General features: G+C 37.9%; 1 protein-coding gene across 1 annotated transcript; it reads left to right on the top strand.

Moving 5' to 3' along the window:
• Positions 1 to 27,998, top strand: Lypd6 (LY6/PLAUR domain containing 6). Its single transcript, XM_090343116.1, has 4 exons — positions 1 to 174; positions 8,458 to 8,556; positions 25,343 to 25,473; positions 27,273 to 27,998. The coding sequence occupies exons 1-4, from the start codon at positions 57 to 59 to the stop codon at positions 27,438 to 27,440; spliced, it is 516 nt and encodes a 171-aa protein (XP_090199242.1). The 5' UTR covers positions 1 to 56; the 3' UTR covers positions 27,441 to 27,998.
• Position 27,999: the final 1 nt, after the last annotated feature.

Genomic DNA, 27,999 nt, shown 5'->3' with positions numbered 1-27,999 from the left:
CATCGCGTTGTGTCCCCACGCAGGGGCTCACTGTATGTGTGAACCGTTGCTCTGCCATGGAACCTGGCTCTGCCCTGGCCTGGCTCCTGCTCCTGAGTTTGCTGGCTGATTGTCTGAAAGCTGCTCAGTCCCGTGACTTCACTGTGAAAGACATCATCTACCTCCATCCTTCAAGTAAGACTTATGTTTGTTCTCTTCACTGCAGAAATCACACTTGATTTCCAGTAAGAAGGAGATTGAAATACATTCGAAGAAAGGAGATTTTGATGCAGGGAAACATCTGATAGTTCAGTTAGAGAGTACGGTAGTTATCCCTACCTTCTCACAGGATAGATGTGGGCTTTTAAAAACTTACACCAAATTATTAGGCTTATTTTTCCCCTATATTCTACGGAGTCACTCTGATTCTAAATACCCTTTCTTTTACTGTACTGATCCCCAGCCAATAATCAAAGTGAACTTCCCAACTTCTCTGTCCCAGGACAAAGATTGTTTTGTAGGAAATCAGTCCTTTCTTGGTCTTCCTCTCTGTGCCTCTGGTTCTTAGATCAGCTTTGTTACCTTTCACAGCTTCCTACTTTCCCTGCCCCTTTGCTTTCTTACATTTTAGAATTCCTTAGGGAGTGAATAGCAATGGAGATGTCTATCATATCCACATTGGTCCTTGAGTTTCTGATTTGCATATATCAGGGATTAGACTTGTGGATTCAGCAAGAGTTTCAGGTCTTTTGAATCCAGAAGACCAGGGCATATTGTGTATGTTCTTCAGCTTTGGCACAAGGCACCTTATTCTTTCTCAATATTCTGCTCATCAAGATTGTTTGCTTGCACATCTGCTGGGTATCAAGTATTGTGATACACTTAGAACAATGAAGACTTCATCTTTACATTGGAGAAATATATAATCTACAGCAGAGAGGCAGCTGATCAAACTCCTTTGGCTCCACAGAACTCAAATATTTTCGGTGTATAAAGAACTTGATTTATTTGGTAGTTGGTGTGTAGCAGCCTAGGATCTTGGTGTCTATCTGATCTGGGACTAGCACCTAGCTCAACCACTCCCTAACCATTTGAGTGGAAATAAATCTCCTCACTTTGTAAAAATGATTAAATAATATAAAATGCATTTATAATTGAGTATGAACTGTAGTAAATGTTCAATTGATGTTAGGGAGTTTTTAAGTGTTTATTTCCTTATTTCTAAAGTGGTAAAATTACACATATCCTGTGATGTGACTTTATGTACCAGAAATAATATCCATAAAATCCCAGGCCTATGCTTTTTGGACAATCGAATGGTTGCTATTTATATCATTGTTATCATTAGCTTAGTCAGCAAATACAAGGTGCAAAAATACAGCGTTCTCATTTTATATAGTTCCAAATAGTGCCTTTGCTAGGCAGAAAATAATTTCTTTACATTCTGCCACAGTACCCTTTTGCCAGTTATGGTCTGATGCCTGCTGGTTAATTGCATGGAAATTCATTTGGGTGCTTGTTTTGTAAGGCTTTTTACTTTTTAAATTATATTCTTGAAAAGAAGAGACTATGATACTCATTCTATTTTCTTTTTTATTTATATATTCATATATTTTTATTTTTTTAAATTTTTTTCATATATTTTTATTGTAATTAATAGAAGGGTTACATGATATTTGCCAGATAGATGGTGCATTAATTCCCATACATTGATACCCTTTCACATGTCTTGGTCCCCATTTCCCTCCCCCCCACCCCCACCCCATCTTGTTTTCCCCTGTTCCCTATCCAATTTCAAATAACCAAATATAAATATATCTAGATTGCATTTTGTTCTTTTCTCAAATCATCCACACTTTTTAAAATCAGACTTGGTATGACATAAACCTAGATTTCAGTCTGTCTATTCAGTCTCTTAGTCTGGTGAATTGCCAGGGTTTCTAGCTTTTGTAAAGTTTCTTAGCCATCATTGGTGACAGACTCAGTAGTACTCAGACCATAAAACTATAGCCTAGACATTCTCTCCCTCTCCCTCTCCCTCTCCTTCTCCCTCTCCCTCTCTCTCTCCTTCCTCTCCCTCTCTCTCTCCCTTTTCCCCCTTTCTCTTTCTTGCTCTCCCTCATTGGCTCACTCTCATTCTCTCTCTGCCTTTCCTTCTCAGATATCTATCATTTGAGCCCCACCTGATCTTTTGCTAGTTATTTAGAGATAAGAGTTTTTTATTATTATTATTGGATTTATCTGCCTGGATTAGTTGTGGACTAAGATTCTCAGACCTCAATTTCCTGAATAACTAGAATTATAGGTGTGAGCCATTGTGTCTAGCCTGAGCCCTGCCATCTTCTGAGGCTGTGATTATGTAAGCTCAGAGTGGGAAGGAAATTTGAGGAGAATGAATTTAAACAATAACTAAACAAATAAACACTATGTCTCTCTCAACAATTACTAGGTCTATGCCTAGGTTAGGTAGGCTCCTCTCTGAAGAATGGAGTCCCTGAAGCGCCAACTCCACAAGAGTATGAAAGAAGTTGATGAGAAAACAGGCTGATTGATGCATGACTCAGATGGTAGAGTGATTGCCTAGTAAGCAGGAGATCCTGAGTTAAAAACAAGTTGATATAAAAGTTCTGCTCATATGACCTATGTTAATTAAGTAAAGCCATGCTGGATTAGGAAGCTCACTCATTATGAAGAAGCTATTTATATGATTTTGAAATATAAAGAAGGATAGAAGAAGATATCCCCATACTAGCTAATTAGGTGATTTACAAGCAAGCCTGGGCCTGAGTTCTCTTTAAGAGATTTTCAAAATGGATGGTGTGCAGTAAAAAGTTGGAATGAAATTGCTGTGAATGGCTCTGTCTAGCCAGAACTTAGTTCATTCTGCCCACTTCATGTCAAAGTTCACATTTCTCCAAACTGTCTCAGAAATTCACGTATGTTTGTTTTTTACATTCTTTTAACTGCATGAGCACCAGACCATAGTTAAATGGTCTGATCATTTTACAAATAAGCATGTTTCTGTTGACCACAGGGTATGAAACATACATGTGGGGAACACAGGATTGATTTGTTTTAAATTATTTATACAATTGCCTCACTTTGTAGGTGGAGGCATAAATGGTCTTCTCTGGGTCAGTGAGCTAGAGTCTATTAATGTTACATGGAAATGCTCAGAACCTACCTGAGAGGAAGTGGACAGGAGGAAGTGTGAGAGCACTGGTGTAGGTACACGAGGTACAGGAATTGGAGATTATACTCTTGTTTTCATGGCCAAACACAAGTTCATTTCTCATGAACCTGTAAAAGCCATTATTGATAATAACTAGGGTGAGATTGGAATCCAGACTGAGAAAAGTCAGTCTCAAGGGACTAATCTGTCTTTCTCTTGGGTTTTCTAATCTTAGATATTTCTAAGCCTTTAAAGAAATTTGAAGTGCTATCCCCAACAACATTCTGTTCTAGAATTTGCGTGAGTTTTGCATTTTTTCCCAGTCATGAGTCTTGAACTCAGGGCCTGGGCACTATCCCTGAACCCCTGAGCTTTTTACTCAAGAGTAGTTTTCTACCATTTGAGCCCACAGCTCTACTATCAGCTTTTTGGTGATAAGAGTCTCAGAGACTTTCCTATCTGGGCTGGCTTCAAACTATGGTCTTCAAATATCAGTCTGGAGTAGCTATATTATAGGCATAATTCACCAGCATCCAGGTTTTCTTTCTTTCTTTCTTTCTTTCTTTCTTTCTTTCTTTCTTTCTTTCTTTCTTTCTTTCTTTCTTTCTTTCTTTCTTTCTTTCTTTTTTTTTGCCAGTCCTGGGCTTGAGCTCAGGGCCTGAGCACTGTCCTTGGACTTTCTCAAGGTTAGAGCTCCACCACTTGAGCCTCAGCACCACTTCCAGCTTTTTTCTATGTACATGGTACCGAGGAATCAAACCCGGATCTTCGTGCATGCTAGGCAAGCACTTTAACCACTAGGCCAAACTCCCGGCCCCAGGTTTTCTTTCTTACTCATGTGAAAAATAATTACTTTCTTCCTGGTTAAAATACCAAAGTCTAATAAAAACCCTCCAAAATAGGAATTAGTATTAAGAGGAAGCTTAAGTGTTATAGAATGAAGAGACTTTATGCAGACAGATACCAGGAAATACATTTGTATAAGAAACACATATTCAAGTTATACTGACAATATTTTGTTGCCAAGTAGACTGAGAAGAAAGATAAATATCTCATATTCCTTGAATGTTTGTGAGAAGTTTCTAAAAGCAATGGTAAAATATGGCAAAAAAAAGTTACTGCAAAAAGTAACAATGTATTACAACATTAACATACATTTCTGAAAGTATGTTTCACCACATTTTCTGTAACTGAAGGCCTTTGTCCAGGAAAAAGTTGCAAGAAATGAGAACAAAGACTACATCTTTTTTGATGCCTTTCAAATGAATTGCAGTAGGTCAAACTATGGCTGAGCATAAGAGTTAATGGACAGATTACGTTACAGGAAGTAACTGGGCACTTGGGCATTACTTTTTTATTTTTTTCTTTACAAGCACCTTCTCTTGAGGGACCAATGACTTATGCCCTGAAATGCAGAGTACTGAGTTGATTAACTCTGTGATCAAGAGCCAAATTAGATTCATTCACAGCTAGCACCACAACAATCTGAAACTCTCTTTGCTCTGTAATGCTTTGAAGTAACAACAAAATGGCATATCTCTTAGAAACCTCTTTCTGTCCTTTAAAAGGAAAAAAAACCCTCTTTATCAGATTAAGTATCAATTAGCAGGTTACTGGAGATAGTTGTTCATCTCTTGAACTTATTTGGAGCTAAATATTCCAGAGGGTAGAATTTAACCATTCACTTGACATTGTACTGTATAGCTCTCATGCTATGTATGCTTAGAGATTTGTCACCAACCAGCTTAGTCAGTACTACCAGGCAAGAAGCCAAGGAAGTTCTTATGAGCCCATTTTAAAGAATAGTTGTTGAAAATGTGTACAGATATGGGATTGTAGATTTTAAATTAAAATTAACCCAAAGTGAGATAATTTGGTTACTTGCCAATTCACACTGATAAACTCACTGAGAGTTTGAAGTAAAGCATTATAACAAACTCATTCGGAGAGATGATGTGAAGCAAAGTATCATCTTGCATCCATAGTATTTTGGCTCACACGATTTTTTTTTTATCTCAGTGTCTTCTGGATTAATTTCAGAGTCTGGGCTTAGTTATGCAAGAAATGACAGAATTTAATTAAAATATCACTAGTCTTATAAAAGACCCTTTTGAAAAGTCTATTAAGTAATGGTGTTTCGGGAAATTTCAACATATTAGTGTTTGGTTCTCAGTAATGTTGTTCTTAGAGCAATCAGGTTATCAATCATATTCAAGGTTTTTAATTTATCTCTTCAGTGGGAATGCTTCCAAGAATAACTAAGCCAACATTACAGCTCCCAAAAAAATGCCTTTGGTTGCAAAGATAGAAACTGAATGCTCAATGAATTGTTCATCAAACTACAGTGGTACAGCTAGCTTATAGTCAGTCATAAACCTTAGTTTATGGAGCACCTCCTTTTTTATAAAACAAAATTCTGTTCTTCCTGAAATCATTTGTTTATTTAAAACCTCTTTGATCGTCCTACTTCAAAATTTTACAGAGAAAAGCTTTAACTTCCAAAATTGTTTTATATAAACGATTTCATAGTTATACAATTTTGAAATAAGGAATTAATTTGTTTTTGTCAGTGGTGGGGCTTGAACTCAGGGCCTGGGCTCTTTCCCTGAGATTGTTTTTGCTCAGAGTTAGTGCTCTACCACTTTGAGTCACAGCACAAGTCGAGTTTTCTGGTGGTTAATTGGAGATAAGAGGCTCATGGACTTCACTGCTTAGGAAGGCTTCTAACTGTGATCTTCAGATCTCAGCGTCTTGAGTAGGATTACAGTCATGAGTCACCAGCCCCTGGCTAGCGAAACTTTTTAATGTATCAAATCAGGAAAAGTTAATAAAATACTTCATATAGATTTTCTCTCATAAATATACTTTTAAAAATACACTAGTTTACCAGATACCAGTGGTTCATGGCTGTAATGTTAGCTACTCAGAAGACTGAGATCGGAGGATTATGGTTCCGAATATCCAAAATAATGTTGAATGGGTTTGGAATTTAGGACATGTTTGTTTCAAATTGTTCAGACATAAATTACCAAAATAAATTCTTTCAATTAAATGTAACCTTCTTTTCTGAATGGTGGAATATATAGCTAGATGGGTAAGTTATTTGTGCATGGATTCACACAGCACTTTCTTCTGCATTATGACAACTTTGTGAGGGGAGAGCATTTCCCCCATATTGGAATTTCTTTATGAGAATAAAGTAGCTGGGTGTTACTAAGCTATGTTGTATCTTTTTTTGACAGTCCTGGGGCTTGAACTCAGGGCCTGTGCACTATCCTTGGGCTTTCTCAAAGCTAGAGCTCTACCACTTGAGCCACAACAACATTTCCAGATTTTTTTTCTATCCACATATGTGGTACTGAGGAATCGAAGCTGGGACTTTGTGCATTCTAGGCAAGCACTAGGCCAAACTCCCAGCCCCCTATATTTTATCATTTGTTAAAGATTATCTATCCAGGCACTGTTTGTATTTTAGTCACTTACAACTTGGAGAAACATAGAATTCTCAAATTGCCTATATAAATATCCAGTTATTTCTCACCTTTGGACAATTTATGACTTTCTGCCAAGTTGGGGTATTGAGCATTATCACCATGAGCTCTGTGAAATATTTCAGGCAAGGATATGGATGCACAGCTATTCTGGACAAGGTGAAAACCAAAGTTATATCTGGCTCATAATTCTGCCCTTAAGCTGCTGCCTCCTCCTTCATTTATTTTTGATAACATACTTAATTGGTTCCATGTGGGCAAAGCAATTTACCCTGAGATGATTATTTCCACCAGTGGGATGCACAGGCTAAGCCATCTGTGAGTGAGAGCAGTTAGCTCCTACAGATGAACTGCTAGAGTATCTGCAGCTTTCAAATAGGCCAGGTAATTTTACAAATTTAAAAATATGCTCAAGTTTTGTTTATGAAAGGCAGAAGTTTAAATAGCAAAATAAGCAAATAATTACAGCTAAGAGACCATTAAAAGTACATTGAAGCCAATGCCAGTGGGTCATGCTTGTAATCTTAGCTATTGAAGAGGCTGAGATTTGAGGATCATTGTTCAAAGCCAGGCAGGGTAGGAAAGTGTGAATCTCTTATCTCAAATTAACCACCAGAAAGTCGAAGTGGAGCTGTGGCTCAAAGTGGAAGAGTAAGTACTAGCCTTCAGCGAAAAGCTCAGGGATAGCTCTTACGTTCTGAGTGCAAGCCCCTACCCATTACCTGAAAAATGTAACTGTAACCCCTGAATATGTTATCCTGACAATAAAATAAACAAATAAAAAATAGCACACTGATGGCAGCAAGTGAACTTCCTGACCAACTATTCCTTGCTGATCCTCATCTTGAGGAGTGCTGAAACTTCTCTGTAACTGACACCTACCACTTGATGTGGAGGACTGTCTCTGTTTAACAGCCTGTGTTTTCCATTTTGGGGATATCATAGATTACTCTGTATCCCCAAAGGCTTTCATAGAAACAATTTCAAATCTGGGGACATTTGAATATTTGTGATGAAATAGAACAAGGACAAGACAATATAAATATAAAGTTCACTTATATTTCATACATGTATTGAATTAGACAGTATTAAAAAATTTTAAGTAATATATTTAGTGCTCTTAACACTTCAAGTGTGACCAGTTGCACAAGGTCAAGTGTGGAATTTTCAGGAGTGAGGGTATCATGTTAGAACTCAGTCAGTTTAGATTTTAGAAAATATTAGATGTCAGGGTCTCAAGATAGAAATGGACAACCTGTACAAAATAGTTGCTGTGGATATTTGTGTACAGAGTTTTGTTTTGCTTTCATGCATTTTTATTATTATAGTGATGTACAGAGGGTTTACAGTTTCATCAGTCAGATAAAGAGTGCATTTCTTTTTGAACAATATCATTCCTTTCCTCACTGTCTCTGGTATTCCCTTCCATCCTAACTCACACAAGTTGTGTAGTTTTTTTTTTAACATAGTGTCTACTGAGTTGTATGAACGTAAATTTCCATGTCTCAAGAATAATTTTTATTGCATATTTTACTTTTGTTTTATCTTCATAGGGTACTTTTAGTTAGCATATATTCACAGTACAAGGCATTGATCATGATGATTTCATAAATGTGAACAGTGTACTTTGAAAAAGTTCACCCCATCCATTATCAGGAATAAATGTCTAAGAGTTAAATTTCTAGGATCATAGGTAGTTGGATGTTTGACATTGCTGAGAAGTCTGGAGAATTTTGTTTTCAAAACCTCAGTATATATTACCTCACAGGTTTCTGTGCGGAGTCTAAAATTCATTTTTTGTCTTATTCTTTGCAGCTACACCATATCCTGGTGGATTTAAATGCTTTACCTGCGAAAAGGCAGCAGACAATTATGAATGCAACCGGTGGGCTCCTGACATCTACTGTCCTCGAGGTAAAGTCTTAGACAGGTTTGTGGTCCCCGGAGCTGTTCAGCAGTGAATGACTTTGAGGATACTGGTGTGTGCTTATAGTCTCAACGGTTTCCTTTGTCTCAGGCTATTAGCAGGTCTTCTGTGTTGCATGCATAACATCTACTCAGAAGCTCTCAGAGATGTTAGAGGTCCATGGAATTGCCTTGTTTCTAATGAAGCATCTTTGGAAACAAAGAGGGTGTTCCTGAGACCCCCAGCCCAGGGGCAGCCAAAGGCAAAACAAGAAGAGAATGACCAGCCTGTTTGCCACTCTTTGAAGTGTTGTTAGTCATTTCATAGTAATTCCTTTCCATATAAAGTTTATGTTCATAGAAAGATCCCATTTATTACCCATATTGCCAGATGCTTCTATCTTGAGACTATCAAAGCAAGAATTTTAAATGTCATCATTGCCCAAATAGAAACTCCAAGCCTTTTAAACTGTTAAGTTCACTTTGAAGGAAGAGATTGGGCTCTATTGAAGCCTGAAATTTTGACTCAAGAACTATTTCAAAATGAAAATATTGAATTTCCTGTTAAATGTGACAGATGTATATATTTGGCTGTGGGGGTCACATTAATTGGCTATTTTATCTTGAAGGAAAGTAGATTCTTGGATAGGAAGGTTGATGAGGACATTTTCTTACATAGGATTTTAGTGAGTACTTAGTGCACTTTACTGCTGATCTAATTCAGATTAAATGACTAAATACACCAAATTCATTATTTTTCAGCCTCCTGTGAGAGTTCTCATTCTCTACCTAGTGCATGGCACTCTGCCTCTTCTGGTGTATGACAAACTAGGTGTTTCAGAGCTCACCATTAAAAGAAAAATTTCCACTACTTGATTAGTGCTGTTTAACCTAGAAGAATCTCGATGGGCTTCCCAGAAGAAATACTGGTGGAACTTTTTAAATTCTGGAAAACCTGTGGCCTCCATAGACCTATAGCTCTCAAACTCCATCAGTGGTCTGCCTTTTTCCACACTCCCTTCAAGTTCTGTCTAGGTGATTCATTTGTTCTGATATGTTCCTGAGAACTTGTGTTTTCAAGGAATGTCCATACTGATGTTTGGAAACCATAGCTATACACAACTGGACTAGTACCTCTGAGATTAGGACTCTTTCTTAGTTTTGCTAAGCTTTCCAAAGGACTCTAAGGAATAGTCAAATGGAGTTCTTTTTTCTACCTGCTAATAGCAAATTATACCATTTCTAGAATCCACTTGCTTAGTTTTGAGTAGAGATGCCAGTGGAGTTCAAAATGATTACAGAGAAGGGAAAAGGATATTGATATTAAAGATGGATTTAGTTACAAGTTCCATGTCCAGCCAACTAGGTAATCAATGATAAGCCTATGCCTATTGCCTTCTGCATCTATTGCTCATTTCAGTGTGTTCTGGATGAACCTTTGGAGAAGTAGCTAATGGACCTGATTAAGCCATTGCTTCTTAAATACGGCTGCACATCAAACCCATCTAGTAAAGTTTCAAAGCTCTGATGTCTGAGTCTATTTCCAAAGATTTATTTAACTGGCATGGGCTTTAGCTGTAAATAGGAATTTTTGCTTGTTTCCTTTTGACATTTTCTTACATACATACAAGGTACTCTGGTCAGACTCACCTTTCCACATCTTTTCTGTATCCACTCACCCCCTTCCTAAAACAATTTCAGCTGATTCTGTTGTTTTATTTTCATACATGCATACAAATACTCTGCCTCCCAATGCTCCCACTGGTACCTAATCGTAGCAACGCAGCCTGTTTTACTTTTCTATCAGTCTCCCTCCTGCCCCCATATCATACAATAATTGTACAAAAGCATCTTAGTAATTGTCATGGTAATTAACACATGTACATATTTAATTTAATCAAACTAACCCCATCTTTTCTATTTTCTTTTCCAGTCCCCCAATTCTCCCAGAAAGCTCCATCTTGATAGTTTCTTTTGAGATCAGAATCTATCCTTTCAAGGTTCAAATACCTCAAAGTATCACAGTTATCTTTTCTCTCCAACTTTTATTTTTGTGTCCTTAAGTTTATAGGACAATGGAAAGTCATGTACTGAGTGAGGTTCAAGACACAAAACAACCATGCCAAGATGCCAGAATTATGCAGACAAAAATCAGAATCTCATCAAAATCTTCTTCCTTGGACCAGGCAGTTTAGCCTGGGAGATGAGATCTGACCATATCACATGTCAAAAACAGCAAGTCAAAGTCAAGCGTCAAATGAAACTTGGCGTTACTGCTGTGGGATTTAGGGGAGAGGTGCGTATAGTTCAAGGAGCCAGTGAGTGCACCATGTTCTTGTAAGACTTGAAGAGCTTTATACCTGGGAAGTAGATTTGGAATGTTGAAGAAGGCAGACCTTCTGGAAAATTACTCAGAGCAGTGGTTTGAAAACAGGATTTTCCAAACGTGTTTACTGGGTTGGAAAGGACCTGATCTGGGAGTAGCAACTAATTTCTTCTCAAAGGCTACTAAGAGCAAAATAGCAGGGCTAGGTAATGTTTGTGTGGCCTTGAGGAGCAAGGAAGAAAGAAGTAGGAACTCAAAGCAGTAACCTGAGAAGAGGTAGAGCCACCCAGTCCCCTGCCTGGCCAGCCAACCTCCCATGTGTCTTCTGTTCTTTTCTGGAGATTTTCTCAAGAATTTTCTAGCAATTATACAAAACATCATTTTACTAGTATAACATATTTACTAGGGTTTTTTTTCCTTCTGTTTATCATTAGCCTGATTTAGTTATAAGTTGATCAACAGGCTTAGGGAGGACAGCTCAGACGCTGTTGTCATGGAACATCATGCTGGCTTTCTGAGACATTCCTGGCCTCAGGTTTTATTGTTTTGTGATATATTTAATTTGTTTTTCATCATCATATGAAAGTAACTTTCTGAAGGAGAAAAAAACATTCTATGTAAGCATTTAATCTCATCTAATGGGTAAGTCTATAACCCTCTTTGCTTAAGTTATGATTGCTTTTTAAGAATTTTCGAAAAGCTAGGGCTGGGAATAAGGCTTAAGTGATAGAGCACCTGCTTTGCAAGTATGAGGCTTTGAGATCAAAACTCTAGGACCACCAGAAATAATTTTCAACAGCTAATCTTGAGCAAATGAATGAACATGAAAGCATACCATAGAACATATCGTAGTACCTGAAGCTTATGGAATCAACATACTTGTTATGACTCATCATTGGATCCAACATTCTTTGAGAAAGTTTGGACCTGCTTAGGGGTAGAATCACTCCTTTCCCATCAGGGGCATCAGCCAACAACAGTTCTAGCTGCAAAGCTACCTTATCATTTTTAGAAGTTATGTTGTGTTAAATCCCTCATCTCCCCTTCCACTCCTTTTGCCTGTGGTGCGTCCAAAGCCATTGTGAATAGCTGCACTCTAAGATGCTGTCTCTCTTTGACTTAATGCTTCCCTAGCTTAGCTTCCATTCAGTCTTTTTCCCCCTATTATATTTCCTTCTTTGTGCCTGTCATTTCACCAACTAGCCTTACAGTATCAGTTTTATGAACCAGAATGAGAAAAAGATGGAGCTATATTATATGAAAATTTAATAAGAGGATCTGATGTAGTAAAGTAATTGGAATATGTCTGAATCCAGGTCATTGTGCCAAGGACTTTTCATCTCACAGTATAGAAGGAGAAGAAAAGTTCCTTGAGAGAGGAAACTATAAATGTTTATAAAGAGCACATGGAATTAAATGTCAAGTCAAAAATATTCCCATTTTATAAGAGTTGTGTGGAGAATGCAAGGACTTGGACATTCTTTTCCTTATTAATTACTATGTTCAGTGGTCTCCTTAGGAAATATTTGAAATATGAAATTATTACTGATAGAAAATCAGAAGAAAAATGATGAGATAGAAAAGATACATCCTTTTGGTTGCAGCTTCTAGGATGCTCACTTCTTTTTTCTGTGAAAAGTGAATTAATAAAGCTCCCTTAATGGTCTTTCTAAATAATTTACCTGGCAATTCCTGGTACACATAGGAAACGTAAAAGGGATCCCCAGCCCAAGTGAACACAAGCCCAGGATTAGAAATTCCTAGTGAAGACAACTTTCTTGTTGGCTTTCTTTGGACGGAACACTGTTTGAGACAGATAACCATAATGTTTTATTTAGGCTTAGCCTGGATTTTCCCTTCCTCTCTTTTAGGCAATTTTGTACTGGTTATAACTTTTCTATGGTTTTTGAAATTGTTCTAACCTTAAAAGTAAAGTGTTTCTGTAAGTCCCTTAAGTACCTAAGACTTTGCCACTTCTTTTAGTTTATCTTTTTAACAATCCTTCTTGCCCACAGTAGGTAAATCCACACCAGTATCCAGTGTAAGACTTGGGATGCCCTTTTCCTGTTAATTAATTCATTGATAAAGGTATTGGTTATGTTCTATCCATCACTTCTGGCTGCTAGGTAGAGATGATTTTCTGGCAATGTATTTATCATATGACTCATGCTGCAAGTGGAGATCTTAGGCTACTTCCATTTTTAAAGTATATATTACAGTATTTGTTACAATTAAAGCTGTAATGGAAACAACTGTGAATATCTACATAAGTGGGTATGGTAGGCTGTTCGCCATCTATGTAAACTAATAAAACCCTAGAGATCTCCCAATAACTATTCCCCACCCCACAAAGGTAGCAATATTGTGACTTCTGTCACTAATCTTCATACAATGGAAGCCACATGGGATATAGTGCCTCGTTCACATAACAATGTATGTGAAGTTATTACTATGTAAAATAGCAAAAGTCTGAATAGCAAAGTCATTCTTTCTCAGAGGCATCAAAATTCATCTAGTCTACTATTGATGGATATTTGGTTGATGTCCATTTTTAAATACCACAGACACTGTTATTACACATGGGATTTTTTTTTCTTTTTTGGTATAAGTTTTCATACATTTCTCTAGGCGTATCCTGGAAGCATGACTGCCAGGAAAGGATCATGAGAGTGCTAGCTCTTCCAAATACTCCCTGATATTTTACTGAAATGACTGTACCAGTTATACCCTTGCTAGCCACACACAAACATGTGTCAGGTGTTGTGCAACTTTACCAACACTTAGTTTTGACATAAACAGTAGACAGGGGCTGGGAGTTGGCCTAGTGGTAGAGTGCTTGCCTAGCATGCACGAAGTCCCGGGTCTGATTCCTCAGTACCATGTACATAGAAAAAAGCCGGAAGTGGTGCTGAGGCTCAAGTGGTAGAGCTCTAGCCTTGAGAAAGTCCAAGGACAGTGCTTAGGCCCTGAGCTCAAGCCCAGGACTGGCAAAAAAAAAAAAAAACAAAAACAAAAAAAACAAAAAAACATTAGACATTGGAGGACAATGGCATTTTAAACATACTAAACATGTGTCACTGCTAACCTTGTGTTTTACTCTAAGCCTATAGTGCCTCTTCTCTCCTGGCTGCCCTGCCAACTCTGACTTCCTATTTATATTGCCTAGCCCCAAGACTGACTAGCCTCTGCCGTACTTCTCTCCCCATCAACAAGATTTTCTGGTTTCACAGCCTTCTACCTGGGCAGCTTTTGAATCAACAGATGTCTCAAAGGGAGAGGAGATGCAGAATGACCTGTGACACCTTGCTTATCAGTCCTACATACTATTTACCTGGTAGCTCTCCTATGATTTCATACAGAATTTTGCTTTTAGGTTTTCTTTCTCTACTAGTTTCATTTCATCCTGTTTCTGAATGTGATGATGTAAGTTAGTACATCCCAGCAATTGTAATTCCTGGAATTATTCTTTTTTTGTGTGTAGGTCATGGGTCTTGAGCTCTTCAACTCAAAGGCTACTCCCCTATCCTTGAGCTAAGCCCCACTTCCCATTTTCTAGCAGTTAATTGGAGATAAGAGTCTCAGGTCCTTTTGTGCCTAGGCTGGCTTTGAACCATGATCTTCAAATCTCAGCCTTCTGAGTAGCTAGGATTACAGGCGTGAGCCACCACACCCAGCTTGGAATTATTCTTTAATTAGAAAATTTTCAGCAACATTTAACATCTCTGTTTTTGCTATACTAATATGTTTAACCCTGCTTAGTTCATGGGACTTTTGTCCAGCTATTTTCTGTTAATATAGATGAGAAGTATCCTTCCATGCTTTTCCTTTGTTGTTTTGTATTAACCACTGTCCTCTCTGGAGTCCTATTTATCCCTTACCTACCTTCTCAAACACCTTCTTGGCCTTCAGCTAGTAATAAATAGATCATTTTCCAAATTTCCGTGATTTGAGTTAAAAGAGATATTCTTCAAGTGAGTGGTAGCTGTCATTAGACGTGTAAATGTATGGAATTTTTCATATAAAGCCACCTTATACTAGTAACACATCTTAAATAAGTTTTTTTCCTTATTTAAATAAAGGGAACTGCAACAGCTTGGCATAGTGATGCATTTCTGTATAGTCAGCACTCTGGAGGCTGAAGCAGAGGGATCCAGAGTTCAAACTCAGACTGGGTATTATATTGCAGTTTGGCAACTAGCTTGGATTACATAGTGAGACCTTGTTTCAAAATTAAAATAGTGCAGCAGCAACAGCAAAGGCAGAAGTGATGTTCTTGAAAAACTTAGGAGCTATCTCTTTGGCAATTTTTGCAAGAGTTTCTGACTGTACGAGAAAGAAGTCTAACCATGACTCAACCAAGTTGATGAGCACTCACTTATTTTTGCCTGTAGGAATTTTCTACATAGCACAAAAGAAGAAAACATGTCTTCTTTTAAGGATCTAGAGAGAATCATTGATGGGAACAAAAAAGCCAAGATGCCTGGATGCCAGAGGCCATGTAATAATTCTTTGTTAGGGCAAGTGCTGAATAATTCAGCTTCTCTGCAGCTCTGTTTATATGTATTTCCTCTTTCTCTTGTTTAGTTATTTTTTTAATCTAGGAGTCTCTTTTGCTTTCACTTTTACTGAATTTTAAAATTAAGCATAATAAATATATAGAAGGATGCATCATGTTAATGTTTTTTCACAAACTGTATTCCCTATGTAAGCAGCATTCAGATTAAGAAGGAACCACTTCCAGGAGTTTAAAAAGGCTGCTCTCATGCCTGCTTGCAGTCACTCTCCCCACTACCAAGGGTTACTGTGATGTGCTAAGTACCATTCTCTCCAAATCCATATGTGGAGAACTTAAATTTAATATCTTAGAATTTGATTGTATTTGGAGATAAGATGTTTAAAGAAATGATTATAAGTAAATGAGGTCTTTGGAATGAACTCTAATCATATTTGGCTATTGGACAGAACACCAACAGTCACAAAGGAAAGAAAATATGGAGACACAGGAGAAGATGGCCTATCAAGAAACCAACAAGAGCAAGACCTCACAAGAAAAAAAATTCTTTTTTCAATTACAGGGTTTAAACTCGGCCTAGGCACTGTCCCTGAGCTCTTTTGTTCAAGCTAGCATTCTATCACTATGAGCCACAGTGCCACTTCTGGTTTTCTAGTGGTTAATTGCAGATAAAAACTCATGGACTTTGCTGCACAGACTCACTTTGAACCTCTATCCTTAGAGCTCAGCTTCCTAGGTAGCCAGAATTATAAACACCAGCCACCAGTACCCTGCTAAGAAAACTGTGTGTGTGTGTGTGTGTGTGTGTGTGTGTGTGTGTGTGTGTGTGTGTGTGTGTGGTGGGGGCGGGGGGGTTTGAACTCTGGGCCTGAGCTCTGTCCCTGAGCTCTTCAACTTACGGCTACCACTTTACTGCTTGAGCCACAGCGCCACTTCTGTTTTTCTGGAGATTAATTGGAGATAAGAATCTCATGGACCTTAGTGCCAGGGCTGGCTTTGAACCATGATTCTCAGATCTCAGCCTCCTAAGTAGCAAGGATTACAGGCATGACCCACTGTGCCCAGTGAAAATTTTATTTAAAGAAATTTTTAAATCAATTAGTCTATGGTTTTATTTTATTGTATTCCTAGAAAACCAATATAGTCACCCTCCTGATTTCTAATAACATAAATTAGTTATACCTCATATTGAATTCTTCACAAAAACAGAATACTCTGCAAGAATATAAAAGTATGTCTCTTCTCATCAAAAGCAGACATCCTTTGATAATTTAGCCTACATGATTCTATTTACTCAATATTGTGTGAAGTTATTCATTTTGTTACATGTAGTTGTAGTTTATTTGTTCTGATTATGTGAATATATACCAGAATTTATTTTTATACAATTAATAGGCATTTTATGGTGTCGAGCTTTTATTTGTGCAGATAGCTCTTCTGTGAACATTCTAAGACATTTTTAATTTCCTCTTAATATACAATAATAACATAGCTGAATGGAGAATTTGTTTCATAGAATGTATGTGGACTTTCTTGTTGTAGCTCCTGGCAACTGATTGTCCAAAGTGCCTGTATTACATGAAAACTACACTTCAAGTAGAAATGTAGAACAATTGTATTCTCAAATTGGCTGAGACCAGTCAAAATATAGACATGGAAAGATGTTATAGACATCATAGAACTAAACTAGAATGTTTTAATTTTGTTCAACTTTTAAGTAGAGGAGCTTGGCTAGGGATATAATTCCTATCTAAGTGTGTTATAATGCATTAAATACCTGCAATGCTTTACAAAATTCTGTGCTACATGCCAGAGGCAACACCAGACAATGACCATGACACTTTTTTTTATGATCATGATCTTGAACAGTAGATTTTGACTAGGAATGACTCTTCCTTCCTAGGGATATTGGTATCTGGGAACATTTTGTCACATTTGCAGATGTCATGGGAAAGCTACTTAAAAGAGGCTAAAGGTACTATTATATATCATCATCTAGGCTAAATTATCAAAGGATGTTTACTTTTGATGAGAAGAGACAGATGTACTTTTCCATTCTTCCCTGTTAAGGACAACTGAAAAATTGGACTACTTAGGAAAATGTTCACACAAACTATGTCTTACCATATTACAACAGGAATAATTCCATGTTGAACAACATATTTGAGGGAGATCTTGTTTTATAAGACTGCTCCAAGTCTTAGAAAGATGCCCTTTGCATGGAATAATGAGGTTTATCTACACATTAATAACATAACGACCATCTTCATAAATGTCTTTCTTGCTATTTTATAGGGAAGTCAAGCCAATGACCACAGACTACTTTCATAATCATAAATATTCATCACCTAAAATAAATTAAAATTGTACTTACTTGAATATTTTCCAGTGTCTAAATTAACCAAAGACCTCTCTTGCAACCAAGAATAAAGTTCTGAATTGCATTGGCAATATTCTCCCTCCTAAAGCTGACTCAAATTATCGCATTTTGTTTCCTATTACTTGGGTCTGCATGTTATTAGTGTCCTAGAGGAAGAGTAGAAGGGGTGTGGAGCTGAAAAACTACTCAATAAACATTAACTAAAAACTTTCCAAGTTGGTAAATGGTAGCCTAGAGGTTAAAGAAGCTGAGCAAACTCCAAAGGCTAAAAACAAAAGTAAAACACATAAAAACACATATTTATCAAACTTTTGAAAACTGAAAACCATGTCTTGAAACAAGAAAGGGGAAATAAAAGTTTATGGAGAAAACTTGAATGAAATTTAATTAGTGGATTTGAAAGAAGCTACACAAGCCAGATAGAACATTTTTCAGCTATTGGAAGACATCAACAATAGCACTTCCATGTACAGTCCTGCATCCAGAGAAAATCTTTCAGGATATAGGGAATACATAGATGTACCCTTAAAGGTATGCCCAGCTGATTTTTGATAAATATACTAAACTAATTCAAGAGTGATTAAAAAAAAAACATACTTGTTAGCAAATAATGCTGGAGGAATTTGACTTCCCTGGGCAAAAAGTGAACCTGAACTTGGTGATCACATCATGGATAATAGTAAACTCCAGATGAATCACACGCACAAATTTGAAATACATTTGTATTAAATGTGTAACATTTAATAAAACAAGGTTCATAGGCCTAACACAAAAAACTCACTCAAAATACTGATAAATTGGACTTTATCAGCATTGGAAACTTTTATGCTGCAGAACCAGAACTTCTTTAAAAAAATAATAAAGGCACAAGTTATAAAATGGGGAAGCTGGCTACTCAAGGTGCAGATATCTGAGAATCACAATTCAAAGCTAGTCTGGGCAGAAAATGTTATGAGATTCTTATCTCCAATTAATCACCAAAAAAGTGGGTCTGGAACTTTGGCTCTAGTGTTAAAATGAGAGTCTTCAGCAAAAAATAAAAAAGCTAAAGGACAGCAACCAGACCCTGATTTCAAGCCTTAGTACTAGCACATGAGTAAATAGGTAAATAAATAAATAAATGGTGAGTAAATTAGGGAGAAATATTTGCAACTTCCTTATCTAACAAAGAACAAATATCTACAATATATAAATAATTCTCAAAACTTAACAATAGCCAGACATGGTGGTTCTACCCTGAAATCCCAGGATTCAGGAGGATCAAGAGTTTCAGGCCAACCTGAACTCTATACCAAGACTGTCTCAAAAAATAAAATCAAAGTAAAACTTAACAGTAGAGAGATTAACAGTACAAAATTAGAATATAAAAACATGTGAATATATACTTCATCAATACATATTAAAGATGACAAATACTTGAAAAGCTAGTCAACTTTGTTAGGTCTATAGCCCTATAGGGCTCGAAGCTATTCTGGGCAAAAAAAATCTTTGAGATCTTTTTTCCAATTACTCAGCAAACAAGCTTGGGCCATCAGTGTGGTTCAAATGGTATAATACCAACTGTTAACAAGTCCTGGTACTGGCAAAGCAATATATATATATATATATATATATATATATATATATGTCTCATATATATATCACATTAAGATATACCTGCTATAGTGGCTAATATCTAAAATGGAGATTACATTGAATGTCCCTAAAGATGAGGAGAAACTAGGACACTGATATGTTAATGGGAATGTAAAATGGTGCTACTACTCTGAAAATTAATTTGATCATGTTTTTAATGTTGTCACAATCATACAACAATCAAGCAATCCAGCAGTTCTGAGTGTTAATGCCAGAGAAGTACAAATATGTTCACAAAGCATCTTTGTATTCATTTTTATAGCAGATTTATTGAAAATATCTGGAAACTACCTAGATGTTCCTTGAGTGTGCTACTAATTAAACTAACTCTATTTTTCAATATACTTTGTAGTATTATCATTGAAGTTAACCTCTCTCACTCTTATGAGCCTTTTCCACTCAATGATAACACTACTACTTAATCCACAGCTCCATTTTCTTCTTTTCATCCATTTCCTTCCTTTGTTCTAACTCCCCTCCTCCTCCTCCTCCCCCTCCTCCTCCTCCTCCTCCTCCTCCTCCTCCTCGTTCTCCTCCTCTCCTCCTCCTTCTTTTTCTTCTTCTTCCTTTTTTTTTTTTCAGTTATAGGGTTTGAAAATTCAGGGCCTGGGAACTGTCCCTGAGCTTTTGTGCCCAAAGTTAGTACTCTACCACTTTGAGCCACAGCTCCACTTCTGGATTTGGGGTGATTAACTGGAGATAAGAGTCTCATTGACTTTGCTGCCTTATTTGGCTTCAAATCTGGATCTTCAGATCTCTGCCTCCTGAGTAGCTAGGATTACAGACATGAACCACTAGCACACAACTTCTCATCCATTTTCTTATACCTGAGGTTTGTTCTCTGTATCAGAGCAACAGAGAAAAATTAAATAGTGAAGGGTCTCATTTTATGTCAAATTACCTTGTGTGTAGTTGATTTACATGTAGTTATTATTGAATAGTTTAACTATGGAGTCATTTTAAATTTCAAAATATATTATAGTGTATGTGGGGTGGAGAAAGTTTTACAAAAAAAATATTTTGTATTCATTAGGCCCTCTTTTTCTACTTCAAATTTTCCTGTGAGTCAGACTTTGGTTTCATAGCCTCTGGGAATACTATGCAACTGCAGAATACACGATTTTAGAGGCCCAAACTAACCTAGTAGAAATTCAAATCCATCTTTTATCTTTTAGATAAAAGCCTTTGATGGGCTGGGAGTTTGGCCTAGTGGTTAAAGTGCTTGCCTAGCATGCACGAAGACCCGGGTTCGATTCCTTGGTACCACATACATAGAAAAAAAAAAAAGCTGGAAGTGGTGCTGAGGCTCAAGTGATAGAGCTCTAGCTTTGAGAAAGTCCAAGGACAGTGCTCAGGCCCTGAGCTCAAGCCCAGGACTGGCAAAAAAAAAAAAAAAAAAAAAAAAAAGCCTTTGAAATCCTTTTAGTGTGAAGTTATCAGCAGGCTTGATTCTCCTGTATCCTGGTTATCAACCCAAGAATTATTCAAAATGATTAGTGAGTCCCACTCTGTGGCTCAAACTCCCTTTTTGTCACAACTAACATCCAGTGGATTCCACATGGGGTGTGCCTCAGTCTTCTTCTCTGTATCATTCCAATTTTAGTATATGCGCTGCCGAAGCGATCATGTGCCTCATTCTTCTTAACAAATTCCTTCCACTCACCCCAACATAGGCTTGCATAGCATAGATACCAATGCATGATGAAGACTCCAAAAATGCTCATCAAAGAAATGTTTATTTTTTTTTTACCAGTCCTGAAGCTTGAACTCAGGGTCTGAACATTGTCCTTGGGCTTTCAGTTTACTTTTATTTGCACATTTCAAAAACTTACTTAGCTGCAGAATCTTCCTCCACACTAATACTTTATAAGTCCCCTCTGTGTCTCATAAGAAGTGCAATAGATACTTTGAGCACCTAATGCTTCCAAGTTCAGACCTGGGCTTTGAAAGTCATGGCAGTATTCCTGGAGTGTCTTTGTTTTATGGATTGGACTCTTATCCGGCATCTGTGCTGACCCTCCTTCCTCCATATCGAGCACTGGTGTTTTAGGTGGCTAAGATTTTTCATATTTTCCTGAAAAAGTATTTTCATCAATTGTTGGCACTGCTTTCACTCAATGAAATAAACTCCTGATTCATAAGTGAAGAGAGAATTTTTTTAAAAGCGTAGACAAAACTGAGGTGGTGTTAGTTTTACCAGTTGTTATTTTAAGGTTTATTTAAAACAGGATAATTCATTACTTGGGGGACAAACCTAATTTCCCAAACTGAAACCTTGTAAAGATTTATTTATCCCATAAGCATATGATCTTATCTTCTCAGATTTACATTTAGAGCAGTAAAGCCTCTGGCAGCTGCTCCTAGTTGTCTGCAAGAAGAGGAGACAGTAGATAAGAGCATTCCTGTTTTTATTGCTTTTCAAAACATTGAAGGTGGGGTGGGGGTGGGAAATATGGTCATAAATGTCCATCGAGTCTGATACCAAAGGGGTAAACTAGTCTTCTTTGGAAGATGCAGTAAATCTCTCCAGCCACAAATCTCTCATTTGTCAAAAGCTGTCAAAAAAAAAAAAAGCTTAAGAGCAAACCAGAGAGCTTCTGCACTCTTCAGGCATGGCACAGTCCCTTCGACTTTAAGATAGTGGAGGGCTTTGGGGCTTCATTGCCTGGAGTAAAACTCCAGAGTGATCCCAAAGAGCTCCATATCGTATTAAACAAAAAGACCATGTCATCCTGAAACAAGGGCTTGTTTCCAGAGTATATTATGAAGACTGCATCTAGGGGATGGTATTGGCCTAGTCCCTTCCTGGGAATGCTCAGCAATAGTTCAGCCTTGGGAAAGGTGCTTTCCTTGGTCACACTCAGCCGGGGGCCATTCTGGATTCCTGTCTGAGTGTAATTTACTAGGAAGATTCATAAAATCTTTGCACTTATATGGCTAGAAATAAGTTAATGTGGTCTATATTAGCTCTTTCTTATGACCTAAAGTTCTTAAGATTTTTTTTCCTTCTGAGTATTAGTACCGTGGCTAAAAGCTGCCAGGTTCTTGACAGAATCTGGTATGCGGGATGTTTATTGCCTAATAAATAATATGGTAGAAGGTCATAATTCCATATTAGCTACTAAATATCCAAAATGTATAAAGCATGCAAAGTTAGGTCCCAGATATAGATGAAAAACAGCACAGTGACATTTCTCAAGAATTTTTCATTTCTTTTCTAATGTGCAAGGAGAGAGGGAACATTCTCCTAAATCCCAGATTTGCAGAGTTAAATGCTGCTTGGAGGCCCTAAAGAATTACAACAGACAAAGGCCTCATATCTAAAATATATCAACAGCTCAAAAAATTGAATCACTCCAAAACTAATCTCCAAAGAAACAGCCATCCCATTAAAAGATGGGCCAAAGACTTAAAGAGAGTCTTCTCTGAAGAAGAAACAAAAATGGCCTACAGACACATGAAGAAATGCTCAACATCTCTGGTCATAAAAGAAATGCAAATCAAAACAACTCTAAGATTCCACCTCACTCCAGTTAGAATGGCCAGGATCAAAAAATCTAATAACAACAGATGTGGAGGGGATGTGGCCAGGAGGGATCACTACTACACTGCTGGTGGGAGTGCAAACTCGTTCAACCACTATGGAAAGCAGTATGGCAGTTCCCCAAAAGGCTAAACATGGAGCCTATAACCCAGCAATTCCACTCCTTGGCATTTACCCAATCCTCCAGAAACAAGAACATACTAAATCCACTAGTACAATGATGTTCATTGCAGCACTATTTACCATAGCAAAGATATGGAACCAACCCAGATGCCCCTTAGTTGATGAGTGGATCAACAAGATGTGGTATTTATGGAATTCTATGCTGCTGTCAGAAAGAATGACATATCCCCATTTGTAAGGAAATGGAAAGACAGAAAAAATCATATTAAGTGAAGTAAGCCAGACTCAAAGGAACATAGGCTCAATGGTTTCCCTCATTTGTCATAATCAATAGAAACCTTGGGTTCTCCTAGCAGAGAATTGCAATAGAGGAAAACCTAGATACATAAGGCCATACTGTAAGATGCTAAATGAAAGGACCTCTAGGATATAGAAACAAAAGCCATATAATGAATGATTGTTGTCCTTAATGTACTAGGTTATCTCTCATCTCTTTTGCTGTCCCTTGGTTATCTCATATTGTTACAGTATCTCACTTTGTTATCTGATATATTGGATATATTTGTATTTGGTTATTTGAAATTGGATAGGGAAAGGGGGAAAACAAGATGAGGGGTGGGGGTGGGGGGAAGGGAAATGGGGACCAAGATATGAGAAAGGGTATCAATGTATGTGAAGTAATGCACCTTCTATCTGGAGAATATAATGTAACCCTTCTATTAATTACAATAAAAATATATGGAAAAAAATAAAAACAGCACAGTGACATTTCTCAAGAATTATTCATTTCTTTTCTAATGTGTAAGGAGAGAGGGAACATTCTCCTAAATTCTAGACTTGCAGAGTTGAATGCTTCTTGGATGCCCTAAAGAATTACAAGGCCAAAGCCCATTTTCCCCCCTCTAGTTTTTGAATTACCAATAAAGCAATTCTCTATGGAATTTTGGAAGAAATGTCAGGATTTGGGGTTCATAAGATATGTCTAATCTGTCATAAACTCTCTTCATAGTCATCATCTACTATGCCAGAAAGATGTAGAAATTAGGGCAGATACAGAGTTTCTTATTTATGGAACACCTGCATTGTGATATTCTCTTCTCTCAGGTACCTTGGGATTCAAATATGGTCAAGGGCAAGAAATTCGTCCTTAAAGATAGTCATTTTCTCCAGATAAAATGAATCCATGTCTAGTTTGTTTGGATTACACACACACACACACACACACACATCTGTCTGTGTACACCACTGTACACCTGCCTAAATTCTTTTAACTAACTTCTTTTAACTCTCAAGGTTAGCACTCTGCTCCTAGAGCCATGCCGGGGCCAGCCGGCAGCAAACCAGGGTTCACGGATTGGGATTCCTGAAATAGGGGCAAGGACTAGGAAAAAATAGAAGAGAGACAAACAGATGGAGTTCGGGAGGACTACAGCCCAAGTCAGCAGTCCAAGAAGACTGTGAGCTCCAGACTGCCGCCTAAGAGACTCTCTCGTTTATTTTAAGTTCCGACCTTAAATACTCTTCTTAAAACTAGGGAGTTGCCAGAGGCTACATTCATACAAAATAGTAAACAAATCACATATAGGATAAATGAGAAAGGATTAACATTGCTTAAAGTCATCATGATAAGAACTGATTGACATTGCTTAAAGTCATCATGATAAGAACTGATTGACATTGCTTAAAGTCATCATGATAAGAGTTACTTCCTTGTGTATACAGTTGTGTAGGTCCAAGGTCAGGTCCAAGGTCATTGACCCCACAGTCGGTCCCCAACAGAGCCACATGTCCACTTTGAACTAGGTAAGAGTCAGTAAAGAGTCTTAGAGTTTAGGTAAGAGTCTCAAGGACCTTACTGCCCAGGCTGATTTTGAACCTCAATCCTCAGATCTCAGCATCCTGAGTAACTAGTATTATAGGTGTGGGCTACTGGCTCCCAGCTTGGACTGTTTTACTCCTTTATTTTCCTGAAAACTAACTTGTATCTGACTACTTAAGTGAGCCTTCTGAACCATTCATTTCCTAAAAATCAGGACAGTGACAAAGTTGGCTTAAAGGAGAGAATGATACCAGTGTATATTTGATTGTGAGGATTATAACAAAGACATATTCTCTAGACAGCCATCCTCTCACCGTAGCCAAGTGGATCTTTCTAGGGAGATTCTGTCATTGACCATGAACTTGAGGCAGGGTATATCTCACTACTGTTACATTCCTTTTCAGTAGACAGAGCTAGCATTGCCATTTCAATTAAAGCCTATTTTCTGTCAACAGAGACGAGATACTGCTACACTCAGCACACGATGGAAGTCACAGGAAACAGCATCTCTGTCACCAAACGCTGTGTCCCGCTGGAAGAGTGCTTGTCCACTGGCTGCAGAGACTCAGAGCACGAAGGCCACAAGGTCTGGGCAACAAAACAAATGTTGGTACAATGTAGGCAGCTGCCTTTTACCACAGAGGGCTGCCAGTGCTCAGAGCAGAGGCTCTGTGGGCTGCCTTTACATTAGTGTTTCACCATGGTAAAAAGCAGTTTCTTTTATTTTTGCCCTAAAATAACATGAATGTCTACAAAAGTATAGAAAACTGGTTTGTATTATAGAAGCGCTTTCCAAGAAGGTGTTGAAGATGGTCATAAGACTGCTGTTTCTTCATTCAAAAGAAAATCAGCCATGTATCAGAGGGGAAAGGAGCAGGGACCACTAATGCCCATCATAACAAAGCATTGGAGATACCACAAGAAGTCATTTATCTGGGGAAGCTGAGGAGGTTTAACATTCATAACTCCATGTGTCTTTCTGGGTATTATTTGGGGGCAGATCTCTACTGATTTTTTTAATCATTTAATAGTGATCAGAGAATTTCCTTGTGGACCTGCTCCCCTTAAACTTTATCAGGTGACTGTACACAGAAGAAGTAACCTGGAAGAATTAGGGAATTAGAAGGAAGTTTAACTTTTGGATGGAAGAAGCAAAGCCCCTACTCACTTGTGGTGATTCAGGACTGGCTATAGGTATGATCTTAATGTATCAGACCATGGTCTTTCTTTGACATCTGCCAATTTCTGTGTGGCTGTCCTTCTAGAGGGTCAGGACAAATCCCTGCCATGATATCCTAGAAAGCACTGTTTATTTATGAAGACTTCCATCTATCAAGTTTCAAATAACTTCTCAAAAATGCTATGAATTCAATTTTAGGTACTATAAACATAGATATAATATATTCTTCCTGCTTGTTTCAGATGTGAAATATGAAAGGTGAATCAAGTATCTAGGCCTTCTAGCAGGAGAATAGGGAGGATCAGAGAAACTTTGTTACATGCTCATATATCATATGTCACACAGCCAGTAAGTGACAGAGACTGACTCCAAACTCACTTCACACCTTCAGTCTCTGTTCTCAGTAGTAGACTGTCTTTCTAATCCATGGCAGTTGTGTTAGGACCAGCCACTCAGATAGTTGCAGGACAATTATTGTGAAGGTTATCAACCATCCCATAAATATGACCAGATCAAAGCTTGTTATAATGCAGCCTCTAGCTCTTCAAGTCTGGTAAGATTTGAGTTTCTTCATTTCTAACAAGTGTCCAGCTGTTGTTGAAGCTGCTGACTCATACTATGTATAGCCAAGGCTGAAAGTAGCCACTGCCTATCCATAACCCTCTGGATTTGTTTACTTTATGCAATCTAGGAGTGGAGCAGAATGAATCAGGAATGACTGTATAGATGAAAACCTTTTGAATGTCAACTCACTCAAAGACTGGGTGACCATGCAGACAATGATAAAGAAAATAAATATCCAAGTTCAAGTTGCCTAGTTATTGGCCCTGCATTTGCACCATAAGAACTTGGCAAAGGAAGGTTTGCCTTCCTAGCCACTTTCTCCTGTGGTCAGGAAGAGCTTCTTGAAAAAGAAAGGCAATCCCCATATTTTAGGTTGAGGCCTAAAACTTTTGCAACACTTTGTAGCAATGACATAGTAAGAAATCAAAACTGAAACCCCAATTCCTTGAAATATAAGCTGTGGTCCATGCTGCTTCATGTATCTTCATGGTTCCTAAATATGGTATTGGTGATTCCTTTGCTGAACAAACCATTGTCATTTGTTTTTTGCCATGATGGCATCAGTTTCTTGAAAACCCTGGCCTCTTTCCAAAACCTACTTAGCTTCTCATCAACTTGTGTTTTCTCTTCTTTTCTTTTAGATCTGCACCTCCTGCTGTGAAGGAAATATCTGTAACCTGCCACTCCCTCGAAATGAAACCGATGCCACATTTGCTACCACATCTCCTATAAATCAGACCCAGGGACACCCACTCTGTGTGTTGGTGCTTCTGTCCTGCTTGTGGGTGTGGTTAGGACTCACTCTGTAGCAGCTCAAGGCACCAGGGGTAGTGGTGACCTGTGGGGATCATGGCGGTCCCTCATGCATGAGTCAGTGACCTGGCAGCATTGCACACATGAGACCACTGCACTTAAAGGTGTCATCAGAGCCAGGCAGTACCTTTGCCATGCTTCACTGTTGTCATTTATAATCCAGTCAAGACCCTGTCAAAGCCAACCCATCCCCAATTCATTCCCTGGGATCTATAGCACAAACCTTTGTTTTCACTCCATGAAAGGGCTCAGCATGTATAGTGATCCAGAACCCAAGTATGAGCCGCAGCAGGTCTTGGGACCATCTAGAGAGTATATTAGATGGATGCACATAAAAGTTTCTGTTTTAGGAAAAGGGTAAAAAACCCACTGGTTTTATTCTAATTTTGAATTCATCTATTGTTTTTGGATTTTACAACTTTGAATACCAATATGGGTGGACTTTTTTATTTTAGATTCTGAGTCTCTCAAAGAGCAATTTGTTCAATTTAATTTTTCCAATCTCCTTTTCTTGAGGCAAAGAATTATTTTTCTCTGCTCTGCCTGGGAGGTAAG

Source organism: Megascapheus bottae, chromosome 12 (assembly GCF_031878675.1).
Source record: "Megascapheus bottae isolate mThoBot1 chromosome 12, mThoBot2.hap1, whole genome shotgun sequence".
Lineage (NCBI taxonomy): Eukaryota > Metazoa > Chordata > Mammalia > Rodentia > Geomyidae > Megascapheus > Megascapheus bottae.
This window is presented reverse-complemented; position numbering and strand designations above follow the sequence as displayed.